The 13,767-nt window shown below is 41.9% G+C and overlaps 2 protein-coding genes and 1 non-coding gene across 4 annotated transcripts; all 3 read right to left on the bottom strand.

Annotated features, from left to right (window-relative positions):
• Nucleotides 1–870: 870 nt before the first annotated feature.
• On the bottom strand, nucleotides 871–1,067 carry LOC117902851. Its single transcript, XR_004649449.1, has one exon. It is a non-coding gene; the product is annotated as a U2 spliceosomal RNA (small nuclear RNA).
• A 3,846-nt stretch (nucleotides 1,068–4,913) lies between these two features.
• LOC117902317 (fructose-1,6-bisphosphatase 1) lies at nucleotides 4,914–8,048 on the bottom strand. Of its 2 annotated transcripts, XM_034813604.1 has the most exons (4): nucleotides 7,950–8,044; nucleotides 6,961–7,040; nucleotides 5,714–6,057; nucleotides 4,914–5,639 (listed from the first exon to the last, which is right to left on the bottom strand). In XM_034813604.1, the coding sequence occupies exons 2-4, from the start codon at nucleotides 6,980–6,982 to the stop codon at nucleotides 4,971–4,973; spliced, it is 1,035 nt and encodes a 344-aa protein (XP_034669495.1). In that variant the 5' UTR covers nucleotides 6,983–7,040; nucleotides 7,950–8,044; the 3' UTR covers nucleotides 4,914–4,970. The 2 variants fall into 2 exon arrangements, with proteins under 2 accessions (XP_034669495.1, XP_034669496.1); XM_034813605.1 differs by lacking the exon at nucleotides 6,961–7,040 and having other exon boundaries at nucleotides 7,950–8,048.
• A 3,176-nt stretch (nucleotides 8,049–11,224) lies between these two features.
• LOC117901099 (brain-specific homeobox protein) lies at nucleotides 11,225–13,767 on the bottom strand. Its single transcript, XM_034811727.1, has 4 exons — nucleotides 13,307–13,767; nucleotides 12,241–12,527; nucleotides 11,808–12,110; nucleotides 11,225–11,589 (listed from the first exon to the last, which is right to left on the bottom strand). The coding sequence occupies exons 1-4, from the start codon at nucleotides 13,765–13,767 to the stop codon at nucleotides 11,291–11,293; spliced, it is 1,350 nt and encodes a 449-aa protein (XP_034667618.1). The 3' UTR covers nucleotides 11,225–11,290.

Here is a 13,767-nt window from a genome sequence, read left to right as displayed (position 1 = left end):
CCATCACGGGATGCACGCAACGTTGTGGAAGCCAAAGAAGACGAATCTCTGTGCGGCGGCTACTGTTACGGAGCTGTGAAACCGGTCCTGGAGTACCTCGCCATCCTGCAAAAGCGAGTGGAGAGCTGTGAGGCCAAGCAGCCGGCAGAAACACTCTCAAAAATCGCCTTGATGGAGGAAAAATTAGAGAATTTGGGAGGACAGATTCAGAAATTTGAGTCGTATGAGTCCAAAGGGTCCACAGATACTCTCTCAAAAATCGCCCCAATAGACGAACAATTAAAGAGTTTTGGAGGACAGATTCAAAAATTGGATTTCCATGACGGTAAGTTAGAGACTCTGTTGAAGTTAGTAAAGAGCTCAAAAGAAATTCAGAATTCGGAGAAACAACTCGCTTCTGAGCTGAAAGAAAAAAAACCAAACCTAACCCTAACAATTTTTAACTTTTCCAAAAAATAGGTCGTAAATACTATTATATAGAAAATAATACAAATCTAAGTTGGATAGGTGCCTATTATAAGTGCCGTGAGATGGGAGCCGATTTGGCGATTCTGCAAAGCATGTCTGACAATGAAGAACTCCTCAAGAGGCTGACGCCGGACCAGATCTATTGGATAACAGTAGAGTGGAGCTTACTAACACCTGAAGCCATTGAGAAATTTGTTATCAGTGACAGCGAAGTTTACCCATACGGGTCAATCTTGTGGCGGGCTGCGGAACATCGCCGATTATTGGTTTTTTAGTGTGCCATGCGATTCGAAGCATGTGAAATTTATCTGTGAGGTGTCTTTAGGGGATTCATTTAAACGCAAAAGTCAATAAAAATGGTAGAGCATTTATTTACTTTCCGTGGGTTTGAAAATTTATCATTTAAGTTGGGCTGAAAATCCCGGCGGTACTGCAATACCGGGCCAACCCGCGACAGAGGTGGAGCAAGCCCCTAGCACTCCGTCTGATTCCAAAAATCAGTTTAACATTTGTTGTTCTCCAATGGAGAAACTATCAGATGTTAAGCTGATAAGAACAGATACTACACTTTGATCTTAGCCATAAGGCCGAGAAGCGATAACCTGAATATGGAAAACAACCACCACCTGGTGACCGTGTGACTAGAACCAGTTGGGAATTGCAGAAGTTTTGAATTTTGGGCGGCGGAGATACAGTGGGCACGTTCGCTCATTATATTGATAGTTATAAAGTTTCGTTTATCCGATTTTGACTGGACTTCAAATAAAAAAATATAATACCAAGGGTTAAGGGCAGCTCAGCACTTATTATTATTATTTAAAAACTTGTTATATATTGTGTCCTATATTTATACCCGGTACTCGAAGAGTAAATAGGGTATATTGTATTTGTGCACAAAGTGACCCCATAAAGTATATATATTCTTGATCAGAATCAATAGCCGAGTCGATTGAGCCATGTCTGTCTGTCCGTCCGTCCGTCCGTCCGTCTTGTATGTCGGCTAGTTCTCAGAGACTATAAGAGCTAGAGCCACCAAATTTTGGCTCCAGACTGCTGTATGCTCACACTGAAACCAGTGTATTTCAAAAATTCCGCCTCTGCAAAAGGGCGAAAACCTCCCAAATCTACAATTTTGAAGATAAAAGAAAACTAAAAACGCCATTCCGTAGGGAATGACCATATCTATCAGATCACCAAATGGGGAATTATTGGAGCATTATTATAGCCACAATGAAGAAATTAATTAGCAGTGGCCAAACCCACCCCGTTTCGCAGCTTACATTTGTTTTTTGCATATTCTCCCATTCACACTATGCTTCGCGCAGTGTGTGGCGTCTGCCCCTGCCGTTCCTCCACCACTGCCATAGCCGTGGCTAAACCCACCCCGTCCCGCAGCTTATGATTTGTGTTTTGCACACTCTCTCATTCACACTCTGCTTCGCGCAGTGGCCGCACACTGACCACCGGCCGCTGGCTCTGCCTCTGCAGTGTGTTGCTCTAGGGGAGGGTGGCGAGCTAAAGAGGCGTTGGCGTGAGTAGTGTGTGAAGATGTAGATGACAGATGAAGAAAAAATGTTAAATTTGACAAATAACCGCTAATGTACAGATGTAGTACTGAGTGCCGGGTATAAAAGTTTTGACGCGTAAGAAGCGTCTCACACGTCCCTTCTCGTTTTTATTGCACAGGTGCATTATACTATGGAATAATGGAGAGTCGGCTGAGCTAAAATTGGGTTTTAAAGTCGAAGTATTGTTAAAAATACCGCACAAAAATCAAAATGTTTACATTTCAAAGTTTAATATTTGCCAGACGGTAAGCTAAAACCACAAAAAGTTTAAGTCCAAGCATCAATCAACTTTTCAGACAAACAATGTTCTTTACAATCAGATCTAAGATACTTAAGTTATGTGAAACGAGAAGGGACGTGTGAGTCGCGTCACAACTTTTATACTCGGTACTCATTCACACTCTGCTTCGCGCAGTGTGCGGCCTCTGTCTCTGCCTCGGCCTCTGCCGCGTCTCTGCCGTGACTCTGCAGTGTGCGGCTCTAGGGAAGGAAGGCGAGCTAAAGGAGCGTTTTGGCGTGAGAAAAGTTGTAGATGTAGATGACAGACGAAGAAAAAATTTAAAATTTGACACAAAACCGCTAAGGTACAGATGTAGTACTGAGTAACGGGGATAAAAGTTGTGACGCTTAAGAAGCGTCTCACACGTCCCTTCTCGTTTTAATTGTGGCTCTAGCTCTTAAAGTCTCTGAGGACCAGCCGACAAACAAGACGGACAGACAGCCAGACGGACAGACGGACAGACAGGCATAGAGAATCTCCAGAATTGGAGTATCAGAGTACCTGGTGGGCATAGTAGCCAGCTATTTCAAAAACAGAGTGTTGCTGTTCGACACCTCGACGGGACAAAAACGACGACAACTTACAGGAGGCGTTCCACAGGGGTCTGTTCTCGGCCCGCTTCTGTGGAACGTCATGTACGATGGCATCCTACGACTGGACACACCAGCCGGCTGCGGCATCGTTGGCTTCGCTGACGACATCGCGGTAGTAGCGGTACATAAAACACTAACTGAAGTGGAGGAGACCACGAACGAGACAGTCAGACGAGTGATGTGCTGGCTCCAAGAAAACGGCCTCAGTTTAGCAGCGCACAAAACCGAATCGGTCCTGATTAGCACCAGGAAAAAGGTAGAGACAGCTAGAGTGGTTGTTGGGACAGACGAAATCGAGTCTTCCCCGGCTATCAAGTACCTGGGAGTCCTTCTGGACCACAGGCTTAGCTTCAAGCAGCACTTGGAAGCAACCGGAGCCAAGGCCGGCAGGGCAACAAGCGCGTTATCCGGCATAATGGCCAACATCGGCGGTCCAAGACAGAGGAGCAGACTGCTCATATGCTCTGTCGTCAGAGCCATCATTATGTACGCTGCTCAAATATGGGCGCCAGCTATGGAGCTCCCAACGTACAGCCGCGCCTGCAAAGCGGCCTACCGAAGATGTGCACTGAGAGTCCTTAGTGCTTACCGCACCGTCTCCGAAGATGCGGCCCTAGTATTGGCCGGCATGGCGCCAATAGACCTTCTCGCCGCTGGAACCACCATCGAAGACCAGGCAATCCGCGAGGCGGAGACCCAACTCAGATGGCAGGAGCGATGGCGTAACACACCCAACGGCACCCAAACGGCCGTTTGTGAGACGAACTTTTACCTAACGCAGCTCTTAACAGGACATGGGTGCTTTAAATCCTATCTACATAGATTTAAATGCGAGTCGGATCCGTTTTGTACGCACTGTGCACGGACCATAGAAGACGCTGAACATGTATTTTTTGTCTGTCCAAGATTCTCTGCTGATCGGGAAGAGCTAAGCCTAGGCATTGGGAGGCCATTTATAGTCAACGACTTAATGGATATCCTACTTAGCTCGCAAAACAATTGGGATGCAGAGATCATCCAATCCTTGCGTCGCGCTGAAAGACAGCGGAATCAAAATTCAAATCCTAGATAGGACCTAGTGACGGCTTTCATGCCATCTCCCCCCCGCGAAGTAATACTTAACGGTCGTACCGCGAGAGGGATACGGAGAGTAGGGGGGTTTTTAGTGGGTGAGGTAATTCCAAGTCCCACACTTATCGGCTTTCAAAGCTTTTCCCTCCTATACATACAAAAAAAAAAAAAAAAAAACAGGCATAGACTCGGCTATTGATGCTGATCAAGAATATATATACTTTATGGGGTCGGAAACGTTTCCTTCTGTGCGTTACATACATCCACTTTAGCACAAATACAATGTGCCCTATTTACTCTTCGAGTAACGGGTATAATAAAAACCAAATCAAAACCAGAAAATTTCGAGCCCTTCCAAAAAATTGGTCACAAATACTATTACATAGACAACGAAATGAAAAAAAACCTGGCACGGTGCCTTGAAGAAATTCCGTGAGATGGGAGCCCATTTGGCGAGTCTGCAGAGTGAAGAAGAGGTGATGGCTTTCAGCAGTAGGCTGATATTATACGAAATGCATTGGATAGTTCTGAACGATCTTGACAAGGAAGGAGAATTTATTTCGGTCACTACTCGTGTCAAAGGAAAAATTATCCACTGGCTGGAAAGCGCACCCAATAACTCTCGGAACTCTGAACATTGCGTCGTGCTTCATACCTTTAAGTTCGATGCTGTAATGACCGACAGGCAGTGCTATGAGACTTATCACTTTGTCTGCGAGAGGTCTTTTGATTGACTTAAATTATGCACATTTCAATCAAAATAAGAAATAAAGAAAAAGCTAACACGAGACAGAGGCGGAGAAAGTCCTTGCACTTAGTCTGTTTCCAAAAATCAGTTAAACATTTATTGTTCTCCAGTTCTCCAGGACAATCTATCATATTAGGAGGCCGAATTAGGAATTGTTACGGCAAGATTTGTTGGCAGATTAGCTTAGGTACAAAAAATATCAAACGAGTGTTGGGTTTATTTATAAATTAAAAATGTAAAAGTCACTTCAAGTAGCTGAGCGCCTCCTCGACGTCCGCCTTGGAGCCCAGGAAGATGGGACTACGCTCGTGTATCTTTTTGGGGACAATGTCTAGTATGCTAATCTTGCCGTCGCTGGCCAAGCCGCCGGCCTGAATCATCAGATAGGCCATGGGATTGCACTCGTAGAGTAGACGCAGCTTACCATTTGGTGCGGACTTTGTGGCGGGGTAGATGAAGATGCCGCCGTATTTGATGGTGCGATGAACATCGGCCACCATGGAGCCCACGTAGCGGGCACCGTAGGGTTTGCCCTTGCTGGGATCCTTCTTGGCGGCCACATAGTTGAGCACACCCGCCTCCCAATCGCTGGCATAGCCCTCGTTGATCGAGTAGATCTTTCCCTTCTCAGGCACACGCATGTTGGGCTCAGTGAGGATGAACTCGCCAATGGCCGGATCGTAGGTGAAGCCATTCACACCCGACGTGCCCAGACCGAGGACAATGGCCGTGGCCGAGCCATACAGGGCGTAGCCGGCGGCCACCAACTGGTTACCGGGCTGCAGAGCATCCGCGACGGTGGGCACACCCTCGCTCTTCTTGCGGTAGATGGCAAAAATGGAGCCGATCGACACCAGGCAGTCTATGTTGGAGGATCCGTCCAGCGGATCGAAGCAGACAATGTATTTGCCCTGACAGAGTGGTAAACGGGTTATCAATTTGCTGCGCCCACAACTTGGAGTATATCTCTAACTGATTGCCTCACCTGTTTGTCTGTCTCCACCTCGATCACATGCTCGTTCTCCTCGGAGACCATCAGGCAGGTGGTGTAGGACGACTTGAGCATGTTGATGAACAGCTCGTTGGAAAGCACATCCAGCTTCTTCACCTCCTCGCCCTGGACATTCACGTCCCCGGCAATGCCATGGAGCTTGGCAATGCCAGCCTTACGCACCGCCGATGCCGTCGCTTTGATCGCCGTCTGGATGCAGTTGAGCAGCTGCGACAGATCGCCAGTGGCGTTCTTGAACTTTCGCTGCTCCTGAAGCACAAAACGCGTCAGCGTCATGGCATTGGAGTCGAACACGGGCCCCTGTTGGCTCATTTTTGCTGTTTAGGATGTGGAAATCGGATTTTAATTTGAATTCTTGGTTTCGGGTTGGTTAAAAGGAGGGGATTAGGAGAGGGATGATCGCACAGCATCGTGTCATACAAATGTACATACATATGTAATTTTATGATATTCTTAACACAATTTTTATATTATCTTTTTGTATTAAATATGAAATAAAAAAATCGATTTTAGTGTGGATTTGGCTGTATTTTAATAATTAAAAACAATTATTCAAAAAGGAAAATAATTTAATTTAATTTCGTTTGCCAGTACATTGTGTAAATATTTTTTTAAACTTTTGCGAGTACAAGATTTCAATAAACATTGAATTGAATTTATAATTATTAATACTATTTTTCTTCTGTGTTTATAGTTCAATATTTAATCAATCAAGTCAACAGAAGGGATCATGTTAAAGTTCAGTAGAATCTAGTCTGATTCGTTCAAGTGAATTTAGTAAGAGATTAGGAATAAGTAACCGATTAAGAGGAGTATCTTTTGTCATTATATACAGCTACATAATTCTGATTTAAGTATTACTGGAATAACGTACCAATCATAAATATATTCTGGATTATAAAATATTAAAGGCACCTTTTCGGAGTTATTTTTGGGTGTTTTATTTGGTAAATAACAGCAAGATTCTATAGGAATTTGGGACAGGTAGGAAGAACAGGTTTAAAGATGGACTGGATAGACTGGATAGCCGAAACGGTTAGTTATTTAGTGGTACAACAGGCTGTGTAATTATTGGTTCTGATAGGTGCGGAGGCTGAGGATTGTAGGATATTACAGGGCTGCGGATTGGAGGATGCTGTAGGTTGATATAGGACTGGCAGGAGTAGCAACAGCAGCGCGGCAGGGAAATGGAAGCAGGAAGCTGAAGCGCATTCACTTACAATCACCGTTACTTGCCGCCATTATCGGTTGTTCGGACACTCTAATTACGGATACGAAAAGAGCATGTGCTGTGTGGTTCCTGTGGGGATCCATATAAATACAAACAATTTACAATTTGCCACAAAGTGTGCCCTTTCCGATGGCTGTGAAGGTCACAGCCCCCCTTGGGGCTACCCAACATACGGGCCCCTATCTTCTTGATTGTCTTGTTTCGGGTTGCTTGTTGCATAAAATCGTAGCATTATCAGAAAAATGGTCACTTTTCGTGTATTTTCTAGTTGTTGTTTTGAAGTACACTGAGTACACGGAATTTGCAGTAGAGTTTACAACGAAGCATTTTTAATATATTACAAATTATTCCACAGAAAAAAAGTTTCTTTATACACTAAGAACACTCCACTAAAAACACTACACTACTTTCTTAAAAAACTATTCTGTTTCAGAACTCTTTTAGTTCTATAATGTTCACTCTGAGAAAAGGGTATCAATAGACTCGCTTGCCTACAATCTTTTTTTTCTTGGTGATTTTTATTTATATTTGACTTTGCTGATAACCTGTTTGTCCCGTCCCTGTTTGGGTCATATTCGTATCAAGGAAAGGTTTTATAAAACCGGAACCACAAAATGTATACTATTTTTTAGCACCAGCAATTTTCATATGTATATGTACATAGATATGTACATACATATGTACATATGTATTTATGTATACCGCACACGTGCCCCCCTAATTATTTTTGGAACTTTGCCGAGGAAGAAAGTCAACTCATGATTAGCAACCATATCGTCTATAAGCAAACGTTGTATTTTTATCGTATATGTACATATGCGGTATACGTACATATGTACGTATAAGAGTAGCTATATCATTCATCTATTCAAGTAATGCGAATGATTTGACTGTTAGGGCTTGTCCTTAACATTGCTTTGACCCCTTGCTGGAGGCTTTTGTATAGCTTCTTTAGAACCGAAATGCACTTTCACTTACAACACAAACAAATCTAGAGATTGGGGGAAGACACGAAAACGAAGAAAACACCGCAGTCGACGGCTGTACTAAAGAGACTGCCGGAACCACCGAACTGAATTGTGTGTTTATTCGATTTTAGTCCACGTCCACACCGACAGCACCGGCCACAACGTCACAGCGTTACACTTTCCCTTCAAGGTACATACATATGTATGTATAATTGTTTTGAGCGATTTTTGTCATGCTGCATATAATTGTATGAAAAACTTACTTGAATAGTTTAAAAACACAACAGATACATAAATATATCAATCGAATATGACTGAGAAAACATAATTGAATTTGGCTGCGTATTTAAAAATAAATTTAACAATGACAAACCTGAAAGAGTATTAAAAGCTTCGTCGGATATTCAAAGCTAATATTACTCTCTTGTCTGGCTTTTTGCCACTGACAGATAGCTTGTAAATTGCGTATAAAGAGAGGGCAGAGAGGGAAGTGGGTAGAGAGTAAGCAAAGGAGTGGTAAGCGAAGAGAGTAGTGCAATAGCTTCGTGAGAGAGAGCGCGTAAACATATGGCGATAAGAAAAGTGTGCATGCATGAACTTGCTTGCTTTGAGCTAGTGAGCGCGAGCGATAGTGCTGATGGAGAGCATAATAGCTGCAGACAGAGATTGTGGATTGTATGATTGTGGAGAGAAGTGGAGAGATTGTGGTGCGGCGAGCATCAGCACCAGACGCAAAGCAAAGCAAGAGAGCGAGAGAGTGGGAGTGTAGAGTTAATGGGAAGAACGGAATATGTAAAGATCCAAAGTCATAGTCACTCTTATCATAATATCATTTAATCTTTTCGTTTCTCGCATTAAAATAATAACTAAAAAAATAAACAATTAATAAAGGGTGTTTGATCTTTTATAACGAAAGTTGTGTTGGACTTTGCTGGCCTAATTACAAATGTGGCATCACGTACAAAAACAATAATTAATTAATTTCGGTGATACAATGTATAAAGCAATTAAAAGCGACTAAAATGTCCTTCTTTTTCCTTCTATAAAAAATGCGTATAGATTGCTATATCTTTTTACATATACGAGTATATTTCTCCTAACTTTTTAATGCATGCACAAATTTGTAAATATGTTATTATGTATGTAGATCTAGGTATGTATGTACATATGTACATACATACATATGTACATGTATGTAGACATGTCCGAAATGTTTCACATTCCTGTAAATTTTAATGTATACCCAAGAAAGTACCTACAAATTAGCTTCGATGATTTGTAACTCTACTCCTTCCAATGAAACACCCTATATACCATCTGAATAAACATTATGTGCCACAATATCAAAAACAAACACTTGCCGGCTAGTCGTATGTGAGTAATTTTTATTACCAACGCGACTGATTTCACGAACGTCTGGGAGGCTCGTCTACAGTCCCGGTTTGTTATTCATTGTACATCAATCCCTATCAATCCTACACTGATAAGTTTATTAAGTATATGTACATAAGTATGTACATACTACGGTAATTTCATTCTACAAAGTGTTAGAGGTCCGATTATTTTAATATTTCTGGTGGTTGCCTGTCTTGTCATTGCTGTGACCTTAGATTATATTTCTCTTAATGATTATCTCTTGATTTTTTTGTTAATTTGTCTAGAATTAGAGCGTGTCTGTTAATTAGAACATGAGCCACAAAATGCAATTAAAAAAAAAATACAAATAAATATGAATAAATAAAACAATAAATAAATGATCTTGTAGAAAAGTCTGGGAGTATAAATAAAATGTGAAATGTATGTGGATCTATTAGAAGATCAATCAGTTTTAGACCGAGTTGAACTTTGATTTTATGACTTAAGGGAATTATTATTTACATTGTACATATACATATACATATATACATACGTATGTACATATGTACATACATACATACGTATGTACATACATACATAAATACATACGTATGTACATACATACATACATATGTATTTTTCAATCAAACATGTGACGGGTGGGAATAAGTTTTAAATGTACGATTAAATTCTACAGATGCGAGAGAGATTACTTATGCTATAAAAGATCAAACAAATGGTAATTATTGTATGGACATTTATCGGAAAGTTTTATCTACTTACCATTCATTAAGAATGATTAAATCCATTTTTAGTTGAATTATGTATCAATGGTAAATTCCCCCTATGAAACACTCGGATTTTCTACCCGGTGAGAGCATTCCTGTTAACCCATAATTATCAATAAATTTGGAAACATTTAACATTCACTTTCCGTACGCACGGAACGGGGAACGAGGAACTCTGAACAATAAGTGTCTCTCCACTAACATGGCTGGTTGGCTGGAAACCCCGCAATTATTTTGCCATTGTTAAGACCTCTTTTTCCAAGCATCCATCCCGTCGTCTATCATCCACCCCAAAGGCCGTAGGAGTTGTTACTGTAAAATAAAACGCCCACCCCCAGGCACTTGGCCATGCGCAGATGGGGGCGTGGCTGTCACTCAACCCTATACACAAATGCGCGATGTTTAACCTTATTAGTTTATACTCTTTGTTGCCACTCAATTGGATTTGATTGCCCATTGCCCATACATTGGGCATAGAATTCCGATTCCGATCTGAGTCCGAGTAATACCCATCCAATTTCCTCATGTGACTGTTGATTTTTGTTCTCTTTATTTTAATCGCTAGCACATTGACAAGGAGCTGCCATATGTTGATCATTTTTTCTTTGGAATTAGAGAAGATCTTAAAATGGAAGTACTCGAATACAATCACTAAATTTGATTAGGTTTATGGTTAATAAATATATCTCTTAGACATACAGTTCGTGACTAGACAGCAACTCGTTTAAGAATATGATCGGTATATATCGGTATTTACAGGATGTCTTCTGAGGCCTTAGCCTCCAGCCAGCCAGCTTTAAATAGGGGAAAGTAATGGGGAAATAATACTGATAGCGAATTATTTTGTAACAAAGAAAAGAACACAAGAAAAGGTTAACTATTCTTGGATAAATTATTGCTAAAATAATAACTTTATAGAGCTCCCTATTTGATAGAGAAATCAAATCGACACAGAACATTAATCTAATAAATATAAAATTAATATTTAACTTTTGATACAGAAATAATTTTTAACTTGTTCTGTTTAATTTTAACTATTTTAAAATGATAAATGTAAACCTACAAAAAGATATATAATAAATAATAACCAGAAATATACAATTATTTAAAAATAAGTACCTCTGGAAACTCCTTATTTTCCCCTATTTTAAACCACCAGAAAGCTCTCATCGATAGAACAGATTCGATGAGATATTCTGGCTGGCATCTATGTGAGTTGATATAATTTAGTGTCGCCCACAATGTCCACATCGCTGGAGTTTTCCTCCTCCTCGCTGTCCGCCTCCAGGTCGGAGTAATCATCGGTTGAGTAGCCCTGCTGTAGGAAGCACATCTGCAGCTGTTGCTGGGGATTGGGGGTTTGACTGGGCGTCCCAACGCCAGCGCCACTCGAGGCCATCTTGGAGCTCTGCTTGGAGCCGTCTGTGGAGGCAGAGGATGCTTCGCCCGGCGGCTGTTTGCCAGTGCTGCTGCCGCCCAGTTCGGTGCGTGAGAAGTCAACGGGTTCTAGAGTGGTGAAAGTCGAAGAAATTTGCACAAATTTTAGAACTAATTTGATTTGCGTAGAAAACTTGTCCAAAACTTTTGGTAACTCAAAAAGGCAGCAGGCTAAAAGCCAAAGACCAAAAGGCTAATTGAAGGACCAAAAAGTTGCCCCAAAGAAAGTTCCAAGTTCTATTACAAAATCGTCGGAGTTGGGGTTTGTCAGTTTCAATGTTCCTTACCGTTGGCATTGTCGCGTCGTCGCAGCTGCTTCTTGTGCTTCATGCGTCGGTTCTGGAACCAGGTCTTCACCTGCGTCTCACTCAACCCCAGCGCTGTGGCGAGCTCCACTCTCTCTGGTGTGGACAGATAACGCTGTGCCTCGAAGCGCTTCTCCAGGCCGGACAACTGGGGATCGCTGAACACGGTGCGCGCCTTGCGTCGCCGGCAATGCCGCAGCGCATTCACGCCCATCCCGAGGCCCAGGGCCAGCTCTGGCACACAGCCGGGCGGCCCAAAGAAGGGCGCTCCCCCAAACAGGCTGGCTGCAAAACATATTTAATTAATCGTATTACAGTTTGTATTGTAAACTATAAAACTTGTTTGGGGGTGTTAATGTCCATCGACACGGACATGGGTCCTGCAAATAGTTAAAAGTTTTCGTTTGGCACTCACCTTGTGAGAGAAAATAGGGATCCACCGACTTGTATGTGCCCGAAGAGGGCGACAGGTAGCCCAGGGTCATTTGCAAGAAGCCATGGTCCGTGTAAGCCGCACTGGGATACAGCACTCCGCCACTGGGTCCACCACCATTCGGGGGCGGTGGAGGCGGCGGCTGTGGTGCTGGCGGTAACTGGGATGCTGCTGAATGTTGTCCCGCCGCTGAGCCCAGCTGCTGGGATGTTGCTTCCGCGGATGAACTGCCATAGTGTGAGGTTCCAGCACGTGGATGATGGCTGCTACTGGAAATTGGATAGAGTTACATTGAAGTTAAGCTGGCTAAGGTTTACTGCAGAAAAGATTTGATGGTACTTGGGGAAACATAGAATTGGAGTTGGATATATATTTTGGGAAATTGTTTTGAGATTTGCTTTAATTTTATCTCACTTTGACAGTTCCAAAGAAAGAAATCTTTTCATAACTTTAAAAATTAATTGAACTACAAACTCGTAACTCTTAAGTACTACTCGAATATACTTTTCCAACTAGAAAATAAATATTGAAATTATTTTCAAATAAAGTTGCAATAAATTTGTTTTAGATTCTTCACTTAAAATCTGATAATTAGGGATCCTTACACCTTTTTGACTAAATGTTATGAATGTTGCAGAAATATCTTAAGGTTCTGTGGTTACTCCGATGGTGGAATGCGTACCTTATTTATTTCAAAATGTTCCACATTAAATAATGTAAATTCAATTAAAAAGATTTACATTTTGCGTGTTAGTTTCGAAGATCTTTACGAAGATTTCTACCAAAAGGTTCTGCTTATTTTCACCTTATTTTCAACGCACTTTTCTTCTCAAAATTATTTAAAATCTTTAGGTTTAATAAAAATACAATTAATGGTGCGAATTTATGAGTTAATTTGATAAGAATAGTATCGCCAGCATGTAAATTTAAAAAAAAAACTCCTTAATTCCTTCAACTAAATTGAATTTCCTTTTCCTATGTTCCACCGATCTTAATTTCGCCATGAATATTTCCCTGTTATTAGTTTGTTGTTTATATCTTCACTAACCGTTGACTATTGTGCAGGGACTTGGCATAGTCCTCGTTGCCATATCCCGACGCAGCTGCTCCCTGACTGACGCGTGTGGATGCCGTCGCGGCTGAAGTTGCCGCGGATGCCGACGATGTGGGATGCGTTGTTGCCTGTGCCGTCGGATGATGATGCTGCTGGTGCGGCTGTTGCTGCTGATGTTGCTTCTGGGTATTATTGTCGTAGGGTGGAGCAAAGCTACTCCTGCTGGCACCTTTCACCGCATTCTTGCCACACTTTTGACTGTTGCTATTATTATTATTGTTACTATTATTATTCACATTATTATTCGCATTGTTGCTATTGGCACTATTTAAATTTTGAAACAGTATATGCTCGATGGAAAATGGCGTTTTTGTGGTCAACATTGTGGTTGCACTGCCCTTATTGTTGCCATGTGCATCCACGGGACTGCCCCTCAAACCGTTCTCATTAAGCAT

This window comes from Drosophila subobscura, chromosome U, assembly GCF_008121235.1.
Source record: "Drosophila subobscura isolate 14011-0131.10 chromosome U, UCBerk_Dsub_1.0, whole genome shotgun sequence".
Taxonomy (NCBI): Eukaryota; Metazoa; Arthropoda; class Insecta; order Diptera; family Drosophilidae; genus Drosophila; species Drosophila subobscura.
The sequence above is the reverse complement of the archived record's forward strand: the minus strand, read 5'-3'. Positions and strand labels throughout refer to the sequence as shown.